We start from the raw sequence: 22,031 nt of genomic DNA on the forward strand, positions 1-22,031 counted from the left end.
GCCCCGTCTTTTCAATTGTAGGACTTTCATAGTGTGTCCTTTAGGACTGGAATTACACTCTTCCAAGTGAGGTTATAGAGATGTAGCTCAAAAAGGCCTATCACTGGAGAGTTTATCATACAGATAGTGAAAAAGATGAAATCCCTGAGAAGGAGGACATGAGGGTGCTCTGAAGCTCACTCCCAAATCCGTATAAAGCAGTTCTGTAACAGAGAAAGCAGAAACTCCTGTTATCTTTGTTATTTATGTCATTTTCAACCTCTCTCTCAATCCCTTTTCCAGTAATAAAAGTTGGGGTTCTTTCTTTTAGGGAAAGAGTTATATAATAAATATTTTAAAAGCAGTTCATACAGTGAATAAATGGCTTTAAAAAATGACTAAAATCATACAAATAAAGGGTGTCTGAAGGCAGACCCAACATTTTTCTAACCATTCACAGAATAACTAAAGTCTGTGGTGTTCCAGGTAGTGAACAGTGCCTTTCCAAACAGCACTCAGGTTAGCATCTCATCTTGATACACTAGGATCATCCCCCATCATTTCTGCATCGTTTTCTTTTCTGTTCCCTTTCCTGCTGCTTTTAACCAGTAGGGAAACAGTTTTTCAACATCCTCTCAGTGTTGGGTGGTGAATGATGATGATCGTTTCAGGCTTTTTCCTTTTTTCCTCCTGCTGCCTTGTAGCAGGATTTAACTGACAGGAATTAGGTAAGAAGAGGCTCGGGAATCTGCCTTCTGTGTTTCCCTCAGGAATAGAGAGGCAAGTTCCTCCAGGCCACTCATGGTATTTCTGCAGTTCCTGGTCCTTGAAGGCTCATGATCCGGTGTTCTTCACCCATGGGCACAGGCACCAGCATGGAATTGGGGAGTGAGAAGGCTCCTGCAATATCTCTCCTTGTGAAGATGTTTGCATAAAGTACGCAGGAGTGAAAGCCTAACTTTTGTCTTTGAAAAGATCTGCTACAGCAAGGTGATGATTTAGCTTTGTGTGATGGTGTGGCCCCAGCCCAGGCCACCTTTGTTAGGCAGGCTTGCTGGTACCAGTTGTTCTGCTCACACTGAGCTTTGCATGTGCATCATGAAGTGTTGCCTTGTATGAACAGGTTGGAGATGCAGGTGTGCTCTGTAAACTCAAATGCACACTCTGTGTAAATTATGTGTGAAGGACTGCAGAAAAACTATTTGCATAGGTTTTCTGGTCAAATCTTCAATAGGGCCTGTTTGGTGCACTCACCTCTTTCCCAGCCATCCTATCTACAATCATCAGGAATGTAAGATTTACCAGTGAACACAGTATCAGTCACCTTTTTTAAGGGCTTGTTGTACCTACTGAGACAATAGTAAAAAGGCTTCACCCTGATCTGAGTGTTGCAGAAGGATGCACTTAGATGAAAAATAAACTGATCTCCTGTAGAATGTGAGACATTTGTAGGTGTGGAACTTGAATTTTTTAACCTTTCAAAACCCACTTGCAGCAGACTGAATCAATAGACCTCTACTAACCTTTGGTTTGTTTCTGCTGTGAAACCTTACACTTAGCTCAAACATAGGTGGTAACCTTTCTACAGCTTCTGTCTCCCCTCAGTTGCCTTCTACACTCATCTCATTTATCTGAGCTTGTACCACCACACTGTGCTTGCTGACATGAAATGGTGTTGTTCTGTGACATCAGGTGCCATCTGGCATACAAGGCACTTATGTATCAGAATACAATTGTTCATGGTGCCTTGTAGGCTTCATGACAGATCACAGAAGTAAGAAAGAAAGCAAATGAAATTCAGTCAAGGAATGTAAAATGTTACAACTAGGAAATGTGCTTAATTTTAGAGCAGTTCCCTGTTTTCCATAATAGGTAAAAGGAACACTGAGTGTAATGCATACAAATGAATTACCACTGACAGGCCATCAGCAGTGCTTGACATCTTTCACAGTCTGATTGTAAGATCCACGCTCCTGCATGGAAACAACCCTATCAGGTTATTCTGAATAATAGATACTTAATAGCTTAGTGGTTGTTTCTACTTTGTCATAAAAGAGAATCTGTGATTTGCTATAAAAATATAAAAAAAGGAGAGAGGCTCATAGTTTCACTGTGGGTCTGAGAGAAGATCAGACCAATGTCACCTGAAAATGGTTTCTCTATATACATTGCTTAGATTTAGTAAGAGGCAACTTAATAAATTCGTGTTAGTGCAGAATTAAAAGAATTTAGCACCAGTGCAAAGGAAGAAATTGTAGAATCATAGAATCCTCAGAGTTGGAAGGGACCTTTAAAGGTCATCTAAACTCCACTGCGGTGAACATGGTCTACAGCTCAGTCAGGTTGTTCAGAGCCCCATATAGCCTGGCTTTGAAGGGACAGGGCATTCACCACATTTCTAGGCAACCTGTGCCAGTGTTTCACCACCCTCACTGTAAAAGGCTTTTTCTTTATATCCACGTTCTTTGTGAAAATGAGGAAAAAATTTTACTCTGAGAGTGATAAAGCACTGGAACAGACTGCCCAGAGAGGCTGCAGAGTCTCCCTCTCTGGAGATACTCAAGACCCGTCGGGACTCTTTTCTGTGTGACCTACTGTTGGGAACCTACTTTAGCAGGGGATTGGACTTGGTGATCTCCGTAGATCCCTTCCAACCTTGATGATTCTATGGTTTTGTGTCATTCTGTCTGAAATAAAACCAAAACTGTATTTCAGAGTCACCCAGCTGTTGACTGCAGATTTGTTCTCTGTCTTGCTTTCATCTCAATAATCTTTTGATAGCAGATCACACAGAGGACTGGCAGGAATTAAAAGGTCAGATGCTTGGGGCAAAGGTGAGAGTGGTGTCTTGCATTCTCTTTTAGTTGAAAGGTAACCTATCCACTGAGGTAAGGATGGAGAGAACAAAATAATAAAAATAAGTACTAATAAAAAAAGTCTATACTTTGTAAATACAGAAAGTTGAAGCTCTGAGTGTTCATTTTTGACTGCTTGCATGGCCATTTGCATTCTACCACTAGATATCTTTTGGACTGCTCAGGATCTATAGCTTACCACTTGATGTGTTCAGACAGACCTCACTGGAATCATTCCAACTTTATTTTTCTGTCATGTTTCAGAAAACTAAGCACTGAAAATGTTAGGCATGTCACTGACACAAAAATATACTGCAAGCCATAGCCTGGCCCAGGGAGCAAAAATGCAAATCAATACATTCTTTCTCATTTGTTTAAGGTTTTTCAACTGAGTGGATATGGAGAAGTGAACAGAGCTCCATGTCTGCTTTGAGCTTTGGGAGCTGAACTGCATCAAGAATTTTTTCACTTATTGCAATGATAATTATCAAAGATCCCCACTGCACCAGAAGGAGTGAAAATTGGCCTTTCCAAAGGTGTAATGATTTCTCAAGTGTACTCCTTAAGTGAACTCAGCATTAGTGGTTTGTTTACAGAATTGAGATCTCTAATGTGTTTCCATAGGTGTGTTAGTTGATAAATTGTGATGGCTCCTTCGGAGCTATTCAGTACTAATGTACAAACACAATCTTTTGTTTACACAGGTACTGTTTTGGTAAAGCATATGACACTTTTCTGAAAGGCTGTTAAATTTTTACTCAAATTTTAGTGGGAAAAAGACGACCTTTTTTCAGATGAAAGGATTGATGTGTTATTTACCTGTTGACTGGGAATTGGTATCCTATGTCTAATAAAACTGCAGAAAGAGAAGACCCTGTACCTTTATCTTCCACTTAAAGGAATGAAAGGCAGATATCAGAGGAATCTTTGTCCTTGTCATTGATATCTACAAGAAAGCAGCTTTCTACAGTGAGAAATGTACTGTTTTACTCCGAAAACTTTCTGAAACTGTTTTGTTTTGTTCTACTTTCAAGCGGATCAAGAGCAGATGTGGGTCTACTTTTTGTAAAAAACAGGATCATACTGGATACTCTCTTACTGTAATGATATGATGTAGTGATAGGATCTTTGCTTCTGAAACAGGCGAGACTACCTGGAAAACATCTTTGAGTTCAAATCTGAATTTAGCCACTCTGTTGGCATTTCACCCTAGTGATGACATCTGCTCTTTCAGCCTGTCTAGCTCATTTTATGCTTTACACATAATTTGCTGGAGGAAAGTGAACAGGTTGGAGATGCAGTTTGATATTTAGATGAGGGCGTGGGAAAACAGAGGCACAGTTTGTATTTTGTCTGAAATAATCTCACATTACTGGTGTGTATTTTGGCTGCAACAGAACACCAAGCGTGTGTCACATTAGCCAGAAGAAGTAATCTGCAGGTATCTCTGTAACATGAAAGAGATTTGACCAGGAATATTTGGATAAGAACTGATTCCTTTGGGTATGATTTGCATTGCAATAAAAATTTGCATATGAAAGTACTTTGTTTATTGAAGACTTCAGATAAATACTAGTCCAAACTTTCCTGCCAAATTAGTGATTAAGAGTCTTGACTTGTAGGCAGAAGAAGGAATCCCACAGTATTTGCTACAAGGTTTTTTTTTGGTTTTTTTTTTCCTCAATGGCAAATTCACCTTTTTTCATGCACTACAACATTCAATAAAATGTCAGAGTTCAACTAGTAAACCAGCCATAAACTAATATGTGCACTGTGGCCAAGGTAATAAAAAGTTTCTCCCCAGCAGTATCAGTAATATGATGTTAGTTCTGGTTCTGAAGTGATGCTGCAAAATGAGTGGCCATTCCTTTTCCAGTGTGATTAGCTGCAGGTGCTTAGATAATAGCATGAAAGCCATGCTGCTGTTTAAAATCCCTGAAACGTCAGTTTCCCTATCTGTTCAGTCTAAATACGGTTCAGCCACAAATAATTGTATAAAAACATCCATCTCGTGGGCTTCCTGTCATGTAAGGCAGGGCAAAATGAGTTGCCATTTTTACTCTTTTCAAAGTGTACAGTTCTAAAAGGGAGGCAGTTTTGACAGTAGTTACTGAATGTTTAAGAGAGAAATGTATTTTTAAAACCATTTTTCTGGCCTATATAGAAAACTTTTTACCTGCAGAATTTCCTTAGGGCATAACTGTTTCAAATGACCCTCTCACTGCTGCCTCTGACACCTGTGATTTATAAGGGGAATTTCCATAACATCCTCTGAGATCTAAGCACACATATTTATGTAGCCCTCTTGAAGACATGCATGAAGTGCTATTTATCTGCATTACCGAATGAATTTTGTGTTAAAGAAGTTCTGCTGATCTGACTTAATTACCTTACCTGAAGCAATGGGATGTGGAAATTTCCATCGTTCTTTGCTTGATTAAGGATGCCCAGGATGTTCCTATTAATCTTTCTTTGCAAGTCATCTTTAGAAATGCTCTTCAAAAGCTTTTGCAGAAAATAACTTTACATTACAATATTTAGGAGAACTTTTTCCTTTTATTCTTTCTCTTTTTGAACCAGTAACAGATTGAGCACTGCTTTTACTGGTTGATTTTGTGTTTCTTTTTCCTGTGTAAAAGCTTGACTGATGTCAGGGAGATACTAAAAACTACTGAAGGATCTTAGGAGATGGTGCTCCTATGCCTAAGGTCAGGAGGACTAAGAATTTACTTTCCATCAGGTCTGATCCAGGATCTGTTTGTATACATGCTCTGCAACCTTGCCCTTGCAAACTGCGCTTTCATTTAACATTTATACCAAGTACTTGTGAGATCTCACAGAATCACAGAGCTGATGTTTGTGGAGACCCACTGAGATTGTCTAGTTAATTCCTTTCTCATGAAGTGGCATAGAACAGTCCTGTGAAATTCTGAACATATCTGCAGAGGGAGACTACTTCCTCTTTGTGCACCCTTAAAAATATATATTTTTTTCTTATGATTAAATGGGATTTGCTGTGTTTCAGTTTGTGCCCTTTTCCTCTTGTCCTGGGCACCACAGAGTGGCCTGGCTCCTTCTTCATTCCCTTTCACAGAATATTTATGCATACTACTGAGACACTTCCTGAGCCCTTCACCCTTCTTTGCACCATGCTAAACAGTTCCAGCTCTCTCAATCTCTCTTTGTATAAGAGATGCTTCATTCCCTTAATCATCCTCTTGACCCTTAGCTGGGTCACTCCAGTAGTTCTACATCTATTTTGTATTGGAGATCCCAAATCTTGGCACAGCATTCCAGGTAAGGTGTAGAGGGCTGAGTAAGGGGGAGGGCTGAGTAGAGGGAAAAATAAGTTCCTGCAGTCAGCTGGCAGTGCTCTTTCTAATGGAGCCCAGAACACTGTTGACGTGCTTTGCTGTATGCATTGTTCACAAGAGCCAGAAAGATGACAGTTTTTGACCTTGTTTTACATCTCTTAAGAAGTAAGTATCAAAAATGTGTCCTGGAGCTTCAGCCACTTCTCGGTACATCCTGCAGTCTTACTTAGGGATACTGAAAGTACTGCTGATTTAAAACTTTATTTTATACACAGAAAAGCTCTTTCGTGATGTACCTGCTGTAGAAATGTATGCCACAGATAGGGTGCATTGCTTTTCTGCTTTCTATCAAATTCTAGCAAATCTTGCTTGCAATTTCAGTTAGCCTTTCTTGCATCCAAGGAAAGAAAATATTGATTAGGCTGAGTAAATTTATCCTCAAAATGTTGAGGAGGTAAAATGATAGTAGACACAGGCTGATGGTGGAAAAGAGCACAAAAATTTCAGCTGATTTGTTGTGAGCTGGATCTCTGAGTGCCTTCTTTTCCTCCACAGGTTTCCAGAAGTATTGGAAGTATCTAGAGGCTTGCAGTTAGCTTACCTGAATGGAGGCAGTCATATTTATTTTTTCCCTCCTTTCTAAAAACCATTTATTGATGCTGGATGTTAGGCATAAAATGATCAGCTTGCCCATGCTCCTTTATGAGGGATGTAAAAGCACCATTTCTCTTTCACATTTTGGAGGCATTGGAAGATTGCTTTCAGTTCAAGGCTGCTTTCAGTTTAGAGCTTTGGGAAAATAAACACTCAGGAAAAAGAAATGCAGGTGGAATAAAAAAGAGAGAAAAGTCATGGAAAAGCTCACATTTTCACAAAGTCCTTGTTGGTTGTTAGAGACAGTGATTATTCTGGCAACTGGTCCTTGCCAGGGCAGTTCAGGAGGAGTTACCCTGACGTACTGCAGATTTCTCTACCTGTAAGAACCAATATTAAACCATCTCCGTCCTGGGAAGACTTGTAAAGACTGAAAATCTCTTCCCCACACTTAACTTCTAAGAATGACAATGAACCATTCTTTGAAAAAGGATTTTACCAATGTCTCTTTCCAGCCTAAGCCTTCCTGAGTGGGGGAGATGGGGAGACATGGCATCATGATGGTTTTCCTACATTTTTACAAGACTGTCTTCCTCTTGTTCTTTTTCTAGGGGCTACCAAGGACATGGGGAAGATGCTGGGGGGCGAGGAGGAGAAGGACCCCGATGCGCAGAAGAAGGAGGAGGAGAGGCAGGAAGCGCTGCGCCAGCAGGAAGAGGAGCGGAAAGCCAAGTATGCCAAGATGGAGGCTGAAAGAGAAGTTATGAGACAGGGGATTCGAGACAAGGTAGGGATCTGGCTTTCAAAATGCACTGAGTGACTTACAATGCTCAGTGGAGAACTGCTGTTTTCATCTGATTTGTAACCAGTGCCCTGAGCACCCAGGTAAAGCCAGGTGATTACTTTACCACAATGAGCTTTCTATTTTGTGCACTGTTCCTGGATCTCTGTCCCTGGTTAAACATGCCTCCCATACTGAGAAGCATTGCACTACTGAAATAGGGAGTGCAGGCGTGGGGTGAAAACTTTTTTTCTCATCTTCTGTTAAATACCCACATTACTCCAAATGCTACAGGCTTCTGTATCCCCTGCACATGTGCTCTCTGAGCTTATATTTGCAATTTATGAGTAGCATCATCATTCACTGTGCTTCTGAGAGATAAAGTCTATATTGCTTTGGAGGCTTTATTTGTGTTGATGGTTGAGATGGGACCAATCTACTCTACTTTTTATATTTAGGCTTCCACTACTCGCAGGGAAATAAACTCAGAATAGAGGGGTTCAGTTACCCAAGGAACTTAAACATTGAGAGCCAATCTGGATTCTTGGAATACTACAATCTAGTGTGAAAAGCAAATGAATGATTGTGAAGATTTAGGATGAGATTGAAAAGAAACAAACCTTTACTAGAGAAATTAGCTTAATCTAAGATATCTGAACCCATTGCTACAATGCATTGGGTTTAGGGATTTGTGTGTTTGCAGAAAAGGCAGTTTTGCTTCCACATCCTTAAGACCAAATCAGAACCGACTCTTTAGAAAAACTTAACTTGTAAACAAGCATGGCTAATGGTTGATGGAGGAGTTCCTGATAGTGAAGTACTGTGCCATGGTTTACATTACTCGTCAAGGAATAAAATGTCCAGAAGGGAGTAGAGGCTGTGTATAAGGACAGGGTGTGGTGGCTCAGCTCCTGTCGTGTGTTCAATAACAATTTTAGACCAAAACCTGTGCACTAAATGAAGAAGTCCTGCACAGTATAAGAGATGTACCATGTGGTGTGCCTACCTCTGTGCAGGAATGTATATGGGAGAAAGCTTCAGGTCTCACCACACTGCTGAGAGTGACTGTGCATAAACAAAACATTGACAACACAAGGCTGAACTTCAGACACAACTATTATGATTCAGGACAGAAGTGTGAATAAGGATGGGTTGTTCTTGAGTCACAATGTATCTTGGAAAGAGGTATCAAGAATTGTTCTGCAAATGAAGAATTTGGGACTTAAGATTCTAAGAAGACATAGAATTTAATGTGAATCATCTGGCTCTGACTCCGCTTCTGACAGACATGGGTATTCATATGATCCTTAAAGAAGGTATTAGTTATAAGGCAGACAGATTCAGAACTTCAACTTTGTTAAAAGCTATTGTTTTGGGGACATATTTAGTGAATATATACCCCTGTAATGTAATATTTTAATATAAATATGTTAATGTGTGTACTGTGTGCTTAATGTACTTTGTGTGTTTCTAAGCATTGACATGGGTCTGATTTTGTCATTAAGAAGTGTAATGAATTTCTAGTTGCAGGTACCTGGCCCAGTGCCTTTTTTCCGATAGTCACTGTCTGTTCTTCTGTGCTACTGAAGTGACAAGATAGATGAGGATTGCATTTTTCGTGATGTTAGGTAAACTGTAATGAAAGCATTTAAGTCAACTGAGTTGTTCGCTGTTACAAATCATAGGTGACCTTGACTGTCATATAGATATTGGGGAATAGGTTGCAGGCAATTTAAGCTTGGCTGAAACAACTAGCCAATAGCGGTTTCCCTGGGATATTGACAGCTTTGCTGAGTCAAGCTGAGTATTGGGTGTGGAAGTCTCTTGGAAATACATCGACTCCTGATCAGTATTGCTTTGACAGGTGAATTTTTGGCTGTACAGAGAGGGCAAATAGGGACACTTGGAGGAATGTTGTTTGGCCTCAGTCAAAGCTCTGTACTGCAGCTTCTATAGCAATGTGATGGGTTACCTTTGAGATTAGCAGCAGGGTCTTGTGAAATGCAGGAGCCTCACTCGGTGTGATTTACTCTCATGGGGATAATCTCAGGTAGTATGTTGTTTGAAAGAGGAAGCTGTTTTCTGCAGAATCAGAAAAGACAGATAAGGCTTTAGAAAGCAGCAGCTTGGGATTTCTTTTTTCAGCTTGAGAGATGTGAAAGAGAGACTTTATCCTGACAGAGATCGATTTGATCAAGTATTGTAACCTTGTGACCAGAATTGTGAAAATAGTTTTAAAAGACAAGAAAAAAGGCAATTGATTTATTTCCTTCCTTGTTCATTTAAAAATGACCTTTGACTCTATCAGCTTCACTGAAAACAGAAATATAAAGGAGTAGAAAACCAAAACACAGCCTCTATGTTAGACAACAGAATCTGTTGTTAGCAAGTATGAATTACATCCTAGAAAATTTAAATATTAGACATCTCCCAGATGATTTCATCCTTTTTTTGCAAAGGAGCAAGAAATGAGCAAGTAAATTGAGAGTGTGAGTAAAAATAGGTTATTTATTCAGAAGAAAATTTGAAAGCACAGCACCTGGGTCACAAAGTCACAGCCACAAAGACATGGCCTTAAGTGTGGCCCAGGCCCAGGCACAGGTCAGAGCATAATGGCTTCATGAATCAGCTGGTATTACTCTAGGCAATGTTAACAGAAGCAACTGATTTTTCATGTTGTTTTGGACCTTTTACCTCAGTACTTCAGCAAGTGTTGTGGTTACCATCTCTTTTTTATGGCTTCAGGAAAATGTGAGAGCCATGGTAGAGCTTGAAGGGAATGATGTGGTTCATATGCTCTAGATAACTTCAGGTTTTTAATCCAGTCTGTTAAACTGAAATTACATATGAACTCAGCCAACTTGGCAGCCAGGCACAAGAAATCTTTAGAGTAAGGAAAGAACGGATTATGCCACAATCAAATATTTTTTTCATTAAAAAATACAGAACATATTTGTCTGGAAATAATTTTCAAGAAAGACATTTGGAGATGGCATTTTGATTTTTATTTTTTTACCCTCGTTCTTACCTGACATTAAAGCCAGCTCCAACCTAATATTAAAGTTCAGAAAATTTTTCATTTTGCAAAAATGGATTGAGAGCTTGTGAAGAATTTCCTCCTACTCCAATGCCTGTGTATGGAGCTTGCTTTCTGGCCTGATGGAGGTTTGACCCAGGCTTGATTTGAATACTGCTGCTTCATACATCTTCTGGACTCTTCCACAGTCATCTCTGGGAAGAGGTGCCACACTTGACTGCCACAGACAAGACTGTTCAGGGGCCTTTGATGAGGCAAATGAGTCAGGTTCTGATGCTCAGCTGGTGGGGAAGTGAATAGCTAATATCACTTTAGCTTGATCAGTGCCAAGCACTAGTACTATCAGTATACTATGCAAGAACAACCATCTTGTTTACAGTGCTCCTGGGTTGAATACCCTGCTCCACAACCTTGTGTTATATACCTGCATACCCGGGCTGTGAAAGCTGTTAACTTTTCTCAGTGTAAAGATCCACAATTACTTAATTACATAATTAATTGTTTCCTCCATTGTGGTGGAACTTAGGCCGGAGAGAGCCTTAGGACATGCACTGTAATTAATACTCCACCTATCTTGGCTGCTAGTGATACAGTGCCTGTGGTACACTTCCTGCAAGTCTTACTGATGCTCTGGAAAACTGGTATTTCTGAGTGCATGCTGAGTTAGGAAGAGCTTGGGACAGTCCTCACAGTGATGGGTTTCAATGAGAAAGTATTTAAACATGGTCCTCTGATCAAATGGCTTGGCTTCAAGACAGAATTCACGTTTGTAGTAGATTTTGTATGCTCAGTTCTCAGTGTAAAATGTAGGAAGTGTCTCTGACCTAGCTTGCTTTTGAGTAGCCTTATATGCTGTAGAGAACAAAAGTAAAGTTTAGTTATATTGTAAAGAATTTCTGTCCTTGAAGCTGAGCCTGCAATCTACATGAGAAGTATAAATGTGGCAAAGAGAAAATTCAAAATCTGGAAGTCTCAGTTGCCTCTACAAATGTAATTTAACTTGTTGGATGCTGTTTAATAGTTCTGAAACTGTGCTTAGTGGCATGGTCACGTTCTGTTTGTGGTACTAGAAACCACTCTTCTCCTATTGCATGCAATGAGCTGAACCATTTGTTTAATTAGCAGACGTTTAGTACTCAGTCTTTGCCATCCTAGCCTCACTTACTAGGTAGTATCTGAATTCTTGTTGTTGCTATGCTTTCTTTAGCGTAGTTGATGAAGACACACATAAACCCTTTACCCAAGGTAAACATGTCTATCTCCCTAATTCTTCTGAGATTTATTTGGGAAGGGAAAATACGTTTGTTTGCTTTCTATATACTGAGTTAAAAAAATATTATATATTTAATGCCTTGGCGGCAAGACAATGTTGTCATCTCTTTGCATCAGCTGGCCCCGGTCTGTGGAACTTGCTTGTCTCAATGCTGGCTGGCAATAAGAGAATGGTGTTGAGAATTTTGGTGTTTGTTCCTACCAGCAGCATATCAGACAATAGGGAAATGTGCTGGTTAAGTGTAAGTCCATCTGTCTCTTGATTAGAGCCATTAATTCTTAGTTCCCATTTGGTCTCTTAATTGCTCTCAACTGGTTAGAAATTTTCATCTGTAGGCAGTAAAATTCTCTGCAGTATTTGGAAATGTCCATATCCCATGAAAAGCATGAAAAATTTCCAGTTCTTGAAAGATATTTAGGACTTCTGTAATTTCAGTATCTCCACAATTAAAGGTGGGTGCTGTTGGAATACTTGGATTACTGACAGTTGGAGAAGTTCAGGCTTTTGTACTCTCTGGAAGGAAAGTATTTCCATCATACTTTTTTCTTTCTTTTTATTTTTTCACTGCTTTTGAAACTCGCTTTTGGTGATAAATCATTCAGACAAAAAGGCGATCAGAACTTTTAGCAATAGCCTTAGACTCTTGTTTGATATAATCAACATGCAACATAACTATGCAATAGAATGATTTACTTTATATTTCGTTAGCATATTTGCATCCATGACTGGTCACAAGGAAGAAGCAAACCAGTATGTGAACTGTCTCTGTTTTCCAGCAGTTTCAAACTTTCAGAAATAGGCTGCAAGCTCAGCAGGGCAAACTTAACTTTGGTAAAACTTTGCTGCTATAAAATAGCTTCACGGTGTTATCTAAACTCTCCAGTGTTAGTGCATCCATGGAATGTTTCATTCTTGGCTAAAGATGCAGGTATTGCCAAGGGCTTTATAAATTCCTGTTAAAAGGTATGAAGTTTCACTGCCTGAAAACCCAATTGTGAAGATTCAGTCTTCCTTGGGAGGAAGAAACATATATTACATTTTTCACTGGAGGCTACTAACAACTGAAAAAAAATAAAAATAGGAATTGTGTTCTTTGAGTGTCAAAAGATGATGAAGAAGAGATTTTCCTCAGTTCTACAATTCAAATGATAACATTTGTATCTCAATGAAACAGCCTGTTTGATCTCTTCCCTTTTAAATTATTGGTATTAAACCAGTGAGGTGAACTTTTACCCAGCACATGTGATCTAATTAAGCTGTGGTTACTGTTGTTCATTGTGTGGATATTAAAAGATTTTCAAAAATATCAATGTATTACACAGATGGAGAGATTTTATTCTCTTGAATCTTTCTGTGCTTTTGATGGTTTCAAAAAAACCCAAAACCTGCAACAAAAAAAAAAAATAATTCCTTGCTTAGTTTAGGTTAGTGCTGGTACTATCTGTGCTATAGACAGAAGAGTATTTATGGGTGCATCACAAGTGCTCCGATTATGATACAGCAGTAGACCTGACTACGATATTCCCAGTGTGATGTTCTGTAGGACAATGGATTGTATTGTGCATTTGTGGAAGTAAGCTCTTGGGTGAGTGGATACAATCATAACATCACTAATGATGATGATGATCAAGAAGAATTGCATTCTCTACAACAAATTAATCATGCGCTTCTCTGGCTATAAGCTGAAAGGATATGTCCTTAAGTGTTCAGTGTATATCTAGACAGATTTGATTCACTGACTATTGAGGACTGTGGAAGCTTGATTAAACCCAGGCAGAGCAAAGGAAGCAAAGGACATTTGCAGGGTGAGGTGTCTGAGGGGGAACCATACCACTGCAGGTCATTTTCATACTGGCATTTGGAGACACTAAAGATGATAAATATGATTTGAACATTTCTAGACTTCCCTCCTGCCAGAACTTCTATACCAATCTGACCCATGCAAAGATGTCCTGGCCAGTCTGTGTTGTCTTTGAGGCAAATTCTTAAAGTCTCATATCACTTTTCCCCATAACACTGAATAAAGATCTTTAGTATGGAACATTTCAGAGTAAGCCCTCTAGCATCTTGCTAAACTACCTATTTCCCTTCTCTGTCACTCACAGCCTTTGGAAATACTCCTATCAGGTTTGTGTTTCTGCTTTGTATTTCTGTAAAAGTCTCACTTGGCTGTGAGGCAAGTGATTGTTATTTGGAAAAAGGCTGACAAACTAATCTCCAATACCAGAGAGCACAACTAGAAAGCTGAAGGTTAGCAAAGTTATCTGGGTATTCCTTAGTTCAGTAGCATCTCCTGAAGGCTGAAAGAGAGAATACTGACCTCCCACATGTGCTTTTCAACAGTGACTGATGTCCCAGACAAGGAGCTTCTAGGACAGTATGAAACATAGTCGTCCTTGGATTGATTCAAAGGAACCTGTACTTAGCTAACCCTTGTGATTTCATCCTTATATCTCCATGGAAGTTTCCAGGATATGCAGTATGTTTTTGTCTTCATGAATCCAGCCTCACTTAGGGAATTCCTGAGGAAGTCTGAATGAATGTATATTTGCAAGGCCTTTTCTCTTAACATTAAAATAACTGCTCTTCCCTGGTGGGAAAAGCTTTGTGGATTCCTTTCTGTGTTGTAGTTTTAGGCCATTTTTAACATAAGGAAAAGGGAGGCACATTTCAATTCAAAAGCAAACTGACATCTTCTCCTCTGCATCAGTAATACTTAGGGGGTCAGTTACTTAGAAGAACACAGCAGGTTCCATTTCCAGATGCATATTCCCCCACTAATACCTAAGGGGTTCACCCAGCAGCTCTTTTTGTGCAAGTCTACTGTAACTTCATTCCTACATTTCTTGCTAATCCAAATTTACACCAGTAGATGTCACTTTGGATACTTGCTAACTAGATCCCACTGGGTGATACTTCTGAACTTACTGAAATGTCACTTGAAATACAGCCTTTTTTACCGTTATGCACTGGTTGGGTTGGCTTTGGAGTCATTCTGCTGACGTCCTCACTTAGACTACTTCTGTCTTACTGAGCTGGCTGGGAAAACCCATGCACATTGCGGGCACGAGGCGTCACCATCTCTGGATTGGGTTGCAAAATAAGTCCATGGAGATGACACACAGTGATTGGTGCTGGAAGGACTTATGAGTGGTGTCTCAAGACCTCCTGGCAGTGACTTCTTGAAATATGAGCTATAGACATTTGTCTCGCTTGTAAAAGCAAGAATAGTGAATCCCCCAAAATGTGGTATTGCAAGTTCTTTTCCAGTACTATTGTAATTGAGCATCTGTGTCTGACCAGCCACCCCACTGGAGTAGCTGTTCTGTTGCCACACTGTCCAATACACACCAGGTAGTCATGCCGGCATACCCCATTGCTATATGATCTATTCGGAAACAAATATACAGCATTTCAATTAACAAATTCTTTCATCTTCATAAAAAAGGGTTCTCAGACCTCCATTAACCCATCAGTTACTTATGTTACCTCCAGAGGAAATGGGGGAAGGCAGTAGCTGTTTGTAACTTTTTGTCTCATCACACAGTACAAGATCTTTCTGTTTCTCTTGTGCATTTTTTTTTTTTCTGATGGTTTAACTGCTGTTTAAGGAGTTTGTTTAGTTTGGAGGCTCTTGGGTTTTTTGTTTTTCTTTTCAGAGCCAGAGCAAACTGGTTACATTGCAGAAAACTGTATGCACAGCCATCATATATTCCCTGATTTAAGTGCAGATACACACAAAGAAATATGTATATAGGAAGAGATTGAATAGATTTTATATAATTTGAAAGATACTTTTTCTTTGCATATGCAAAGGGAAGATGACCAGAATGGGAATGTTTGCAGTGAGGACAAAATCTTATTTTGCTCCAGTTTGAGTGGCAGTCTGCATTCACCTTTTCCCATGTCTAGTCCATAGCCTGAGAAAGTGCATGGGTGACCTACCCTTGTTCAGAGGACTAGCAATGATCCACAAGTGGCTGTTCAACTTGGTGGTAACGTTTACAACCATCCTGTCACTGGCAGACCTGAATATCTGCATGAAGAAGAAAGGAAAGCTGACTATGTGCTTGCAGAATCCACTGTTCTTTTGTTGCAAGATTTGCAGTCTTCCACCATGGTAGACACAGCCCACTGTGTGCCTCAGTTTTGGCCACACATTCTTGCTGGCTTTCCAAGGCAAGAACTTTTCAAGCCCGTAAAAATGGAGCTAAGAAGAAAGCGAGGGCTGGTCTTTTCAGTGTATTTCTACCTGCATTCACTCTGAAAAACATAATAATATCACTCATCTCAGAGACATTAGGTAGCTCCATTTCTGCCTTTTTTGATGCTCTTTTGTGAATGCAAGAGTAGCAACATGGTTCTTCTTACACCAGCCAGCAAGACCTAACTATGCACAGAATGGCTTTTTCTCAAAACTGCTCCAGAATATACGTATTTTAAGTATATGTATAGCACTACTGTTGGTGAATTACAGGTGGAGTAACTGAGTTATGGGAAATGGAAGCAGCTTGCCCCAGACCATGCAGTGGCTGAACTGGAAATAGATTTCCGGAGCTGGATGCCTAGGGAGTAGTCTGATCTTTATGAAAATGGATTTTCTTCTCTTCCTCACAACCTAGGCACCTCCTCAGGCAACAACTCATGAAAGAAGTTTAGAATGTGGAAGCAGAGACCATCTCAGACCTTGTACCTGCAGGTCTCTGGAAATGGCTGCCATGCCCACACTCCACCACTTGGAACTTTCTTAGCCAGCAGAGCCAAGACCATCTGGAATTTAGCTCTTGAGTAAACCAAAACACGGATATGCACACAGCACTTTGTACCCAGAGGCAGAACATTTTCTTTCTTTCTTTCTTGTTTTGAGAAAAAAAAATATATATATATATATATATATATATATATATACATATATATATACACACACACACACACACACATATATATATTCAGTAAGAAAGCCCCTTAATCAGGATGGTGAAAAATTTCACTAGGTGACTGGAGGGACTTCTCAGTTCTTTCCAGCACCTCCCCCTCATATTTTTTTATTTGTTTGGTCCTTTAATGTAGTTATCTCTGTTCTAGGTCATGCTGCTTGTGTCAGCCAAAAAATGCAGATGGTATGGAGGTAATTTAATCAGCACTATTGCCTGTAATATGTACAGTTACACCATTACACCACTTTTTTTTTTTTCCCTTTGACAGCTGTGGGTTTGCCTTTTTTTTTTTTTTTTTGTCAAGCTAATTCAAGGACTGTCAAGGTCATGAAACAGGAGTGAAACAGGATATAAAGGTCTATTCCATTTTTGCTGCAGCCAAAGGGTTCCCATTACTGCTTCAAATCAGACATTAGCTGCATTATGTCTCTTATACTGGCAGTTTGTTATCTGAGTTTTGAATGAACAGATAACTTACCAGGACTTAATGAGGCTTGTGGAATTACACCTGCTTGAGAAATCAGCCTGATGCCTTCACAGTTCTGCTAATGGATACATCATTCTTTGCTGTTAAAAGTTATCAGAGCTAGACACAAGCTCTGAAATGTAGCTGCTTCCTTACAGCGAGATGTGACTTCATGCTGGCCTTACTGTGAAGCTGTGCATCTATTCTGACATTGCTCAGAGTTTCATCAGCATGGCATTTAACAACTGTCAGAGAGAATTAGTCACCTCATGTGCCTGATAGAAGATGGCTGGTAGAATACCAGATCTGAGTTTGGGCATGGGACTGGGTGAGAAGTTTAGGGCATGCTCTGCTTGTGGCAGTTGCATAGTCTTTGCCTGCCTCTTGCAGTGACTCTTAATTCCCCATGGACTCCTATTGCTACTAATTGAACTGAGGAAAAATGGAGAGTTTTCATACCCTGTCTCAATTACTGAAGGAGATGGCTCAACATATATATATATATGGAGGAAGATTAAGGCAACAGATGAAGCCAAATGCTAATGCCTGAGGGAACAACATAGAGCTGTGTCAGGGAAAGGGGCAGCTGGGGGTCAGGGAAAGCGGCTGCACCAGAGGTGGGTAGAACAGGCTTCTCAGAGCGTGGACATGGGTGGTCCTGTGCAGGGCCTAGATGATCCCTGTGGGTCACGCCTAGTATTCTGTAATAAAAGTAGCAAAAAAATATTGCAGAGAAGCAGGGGTTCGGCCTCATTATGTCTGTGTACTTGTTCCAGCTGCTTATCTGGCTAGAAAATTCACACTTGCTATCTTCACATTTACTGTGCTGTGATGTTGTTATCACAGATTTCCATGCACTGCAATTAGGAGGAGCTATTAGGTTTGTTGAGACAGCAGGAAGCTAGCAAACTGCCTTCAGTGAGCTGAAGAGGTGCATCTCCACTTTCTGCAGTCAATCTAAAATCAAATGACAAACAAGACCTTTCTGCCCTTAAACACTTTGCGTTAGTCTCGCAAATCATGGGCTTTTAGTTCAGCTGAGGAAGTCGAGTCTGTGGCTTAAATTTAGCTGAATTTTACTATGCGTCTGAGGTTGGGAGATTTTTGAGAGCAAGACATCTGGGATATTCTCCATCTGCTTGGTGACTATTCCTACCTCAAGACCTACTTGGCACTATTGCAGCCCTTCTCTATTGTGTTTGTGTTCCTCATAATCTCTGCAGGAGGGATAAGTGAGAAAATTTAAAGCAGCAACAGAGAGAGATATTTATGAAACAGGCACAGGATCTCCACAAAGCCATGGACAAGGTGCAGAGTACTCAGGAAATTGAGTGGAACTGTTCCTTGACCTTACATGTAGACATTTAAATCTGTCAGTTTATTAGCCATAAGCTTGCATTGATTAACTCCTAAAAGTTTCACAGTGCTTTATAAATTAAGAAGTACAACACCAATGTCTTCTATCAATATGCCAACTAGTCTTCCAGTCTTTTGTAACTTAGAGAGACAATTCTCACTCTTGTGTTACTTTCTTCAATGAAAGTGTCAATAGTATGTGTTCTCAGTTCTGCTGTGTGCTTTTGTTCTTCATGTACCTTTCTCCTGTGTCTTGAAGGAGAAGGCAGATTCCAAAGAAGATAAAGCTGAGCATTAAGAGAGAGTCTTCATGTTGAAGTCTTGCTGGGACGTCTCATGTATATGAGCAGAGAGAGGACCATGGACTCTCATCTCTCTATAAGTAGTTGAAAAGGGTTCATCCCATTTCCCTTTAGGGAGAGGATGCATGTTCCTGTTCTATTTCTTAGGGTTTGTTGCAAAGGAAGATAATGTTATATTGTTAGATTTCAGTGCACAGTGAAAAATTTAGTCATTTTCAAAACCATTTGTTAGGAATGGTGATAAAGACTTAACCTACTTTTGGATGAATGGCCATTCTTCTGCAATCCAGGCTGGATGTTCGGCAAATGGTTTGGGGGTGATTCTGTGCTGCACAGGCTTTAAAAGTGTATGTGGATGTTGAGGAATGTAGGAGCAGCTCTGGGGCTTCACGTTATACAGGTAGTGGGAGAACCTCAAATCAGAAACTGCCAGATAGATAGGGCTATTTCTGCTCCTGCAAAGGATCTGACACTGTGAGGGAAAGAGGAGAAAGCTGGCTTAGGGGCTGCGCTTCTCTGGAGGCTCTTTCCCTTGACAGAAGTATGTATTCTCCTGTTCAAACTTTTATTTTCTCACAGGTTTAGTGTTCAGCGCAGTTTGACAGGCTTACTAAGTGTCAAGGAAAAAGGCCTGTCACTTATGTTGGTTGTAGTCTGCCTGTCACTCTGATGTGTCACATTAGAGCCTGTCTAAGAGCCACCGTGCACCCTTGCAGCTGGATCACCAATCTTTTCTATGAGATCTTTGGCAAGAATCTCTGAGTGAACTTAGATGGCAAGTACATGCACAGTAGTGGGGTTGAGAATTACTCAAGACACCAACATTTTTATTGATTTTTCTATCCCACCCTCTAGCTGAAAACTGGTGCTATTTACATTGCATGGTCGATTTGTGTTCACAGCACTGCTTTTTATCTCTGCTTGCCTCACAAATGCAAAATAGGATTAGAACACAAATAAGAAAGAAAGACTCTGTTCTTCTTCCACTGACTGATCCTGAGTTTCCAAAGGGCAGCTTCCCACTGCAAAAGACAGTTACTCCTCATGTGTAAACTCGGGATTTTGAATACTGAGAGCAAGTTCAACATTCTCATACTGAGTTAGAGCTGACCTGCCTGAAAATTCTTTGTCTTTTCTTTATAATTTAATGATGTGCATAACCAAATGAGAAGTGCCCACAGTTTGATCCCATTATATTGACTTAAATCTACTCAAAATAATTTTGAAACCAGAATGTTGATAAAATTTATGCAAAAGTTTTCATGCTCAGTAACATATTTTCAACGTGTGTCACTATTTGGACAGGTCTGAGACATACATTTCCAGTGATTTTGTCATCTGTGGTGATTTGCTTAGATAGGTCACTCTGAAAGCAGTGCCTCCTATTTATTTACATGGAAGTACAGCAGTTACAAAGAGCATAATAACACCAGTTGATGAAGCAAATTCTCAGCTACAAAACATTCCTTTTCGACATAGTCATCACCTCTGCATTTTTGCCAGTGATGAACAGGAGCCTACATTCTGTGCTTGTAACAGTCTACACCAGCAGAGGTAACCCTCTGTTTCACAGCTGCTATGATGGCAATATTCCATTATATTGCTACAATGGAAAATGTTGTCCTTGCAGTCTGGCTTTTGCTGTGCTCACAGCCACAGTTTTGTCTCCAGAAACATTCCACAAACACTGATGAACGTCAGTGGGTGAAGTTTTATCCACACAGAGGAACTCAGTAACACATCTCTGCTTCATATGCATTTTCATGTCAGATGTCATTGTGTCACACTCCCCCTCTGCTGCCATCTGTCACATGGCAATGTAATGTAATGAAGTCTTTGTGGGAAAGTTCAGCCTATACTGCCATGCCACCAACATCCACTTCTGACATTGTGGGCCAACATCATAAAATAGGAGGCGTTACTTTCATGGCATTCCTTGCACATAATTAAGGCAGATAGTGAAATCCTGGCAGGAGATGATGGCATTTCAAGCCACCTCCCTACAGTGTGTACCTTAGCAAGTGTCTTAACCACAAAGTAGTGTGAATGAGAATACTGGTATAATGATAGTGGCCTTATGAACAGTACCAAGGATGTCTGTGGTTTACCATCTGCTCTTAGTAAGAATATCCAGAACTGGGAACATATAATTCAGGATTAGTGAAAGGATTCATTTGATGGATATAGGCTGTTTTCCCTTAGTGGCCTGAAGTAGAAAGAAATTTTAATTTTCCAAAACATAATTATTGAAATCCTTGAACTTCCCCATAGCCTGATGTAAAACACTGATGTGGATCCAGCTATTAATTTACAGGGGGGTGTTTAAGTCAGGTGTATTGAGGCTACTGTACGTTGTCTGTCCTGATATTACCAAAGAGTATGAAATTGATTCCCATATCTCACATGTACACGCAGTAAGCTCTGAATACACAACATAACACTGCTTTATTAGAAGAATTTCTTGACATTTGCTCAGTGATGGCTCACAAACAACCTTGTTAAGCTCTGCACTATTATGTGCATATGTTTGTACAAGATTCTGGCAAAGAAGCCTGAAATACAAAGTTTAAACCTTCAACACTAGATAAGCATTCTTTGAAGGAATTTGGGAAGAACTGCATGGGACAAAGCTATGTCTCTTCCTAGGGAAGCTGTCTTGCAACAGCACTTCCCCGAGCCTTTTGTAATCAGAGCATCATGATTGCAAAGTAAAGCAGTTGCTTGGAAGATACTAAAAATGTCACAGCTCCTCTAATTAAAATCAGACTTGAAAGCTCTGAAGTATTGACAAAGTAAAGTAATAGTTATTAAAGCACCTGGGTCTTGCTAGGAGAATTCAGGTCTCTGAAGCTTTATTGTAATCAAGGGCACAGTGAACAACTTCACTAGATGAATGAAAAATTGAACTGGAAGCTGCATCATGGGATGCCTGTGTAAACAGACTAATTCATAAATGGTTCAGAACTAACTAAAGACTGCACTGGATTGATTTGTCATGATTTTAATTAATAAAAAACAGTGGTACATTCATAAACACAATGAAATTTGTAATTACGTATTTTCTCGTGATCATCATTTCAAGTACAGCTCTCCCTCTTGTAAAACCTGCCAGTGTTGCTTGCAGTATTCTCCTCACC

At 39.9% G+C, this 22,031-nt stretch overlaps 1 protein-coding gene across 1 annotated transcript in view; it reads left to right on the plus strand.

The window, feature by feature from the left end:
- Positions 1 to 22,031, plus strand: part of CPLX1 (complexin 1) — a 97,152-nt gene that overhangs the window by 46,211 nt on the left and 28,910 nt on the right. The window contains exon 2 of the mRNA XM_032441280.1: positions 7,354 to 7,529. Coding sequence (XP_032297171.1) covers positions 7,354 to 7,529 — 176 coding nt within the window. The remainder of the gene's footprint in view (positions 1 to 7,353; positions 7,530 to 22,031) is intronic.

This window comes from Coturnix japonica, chromosome Z (genome assembly GCF_001577835.2).
Source record: "Coturnix japonica isolate 7356 chromosome Z, Coturnix japonica 2.1, whole genome shotgun sequence".
NCBI lineage: Eukaryota > Metazoa > Chordata > Aves > Galliformes > Phasianidae > Coturnix > Coturnix japonica.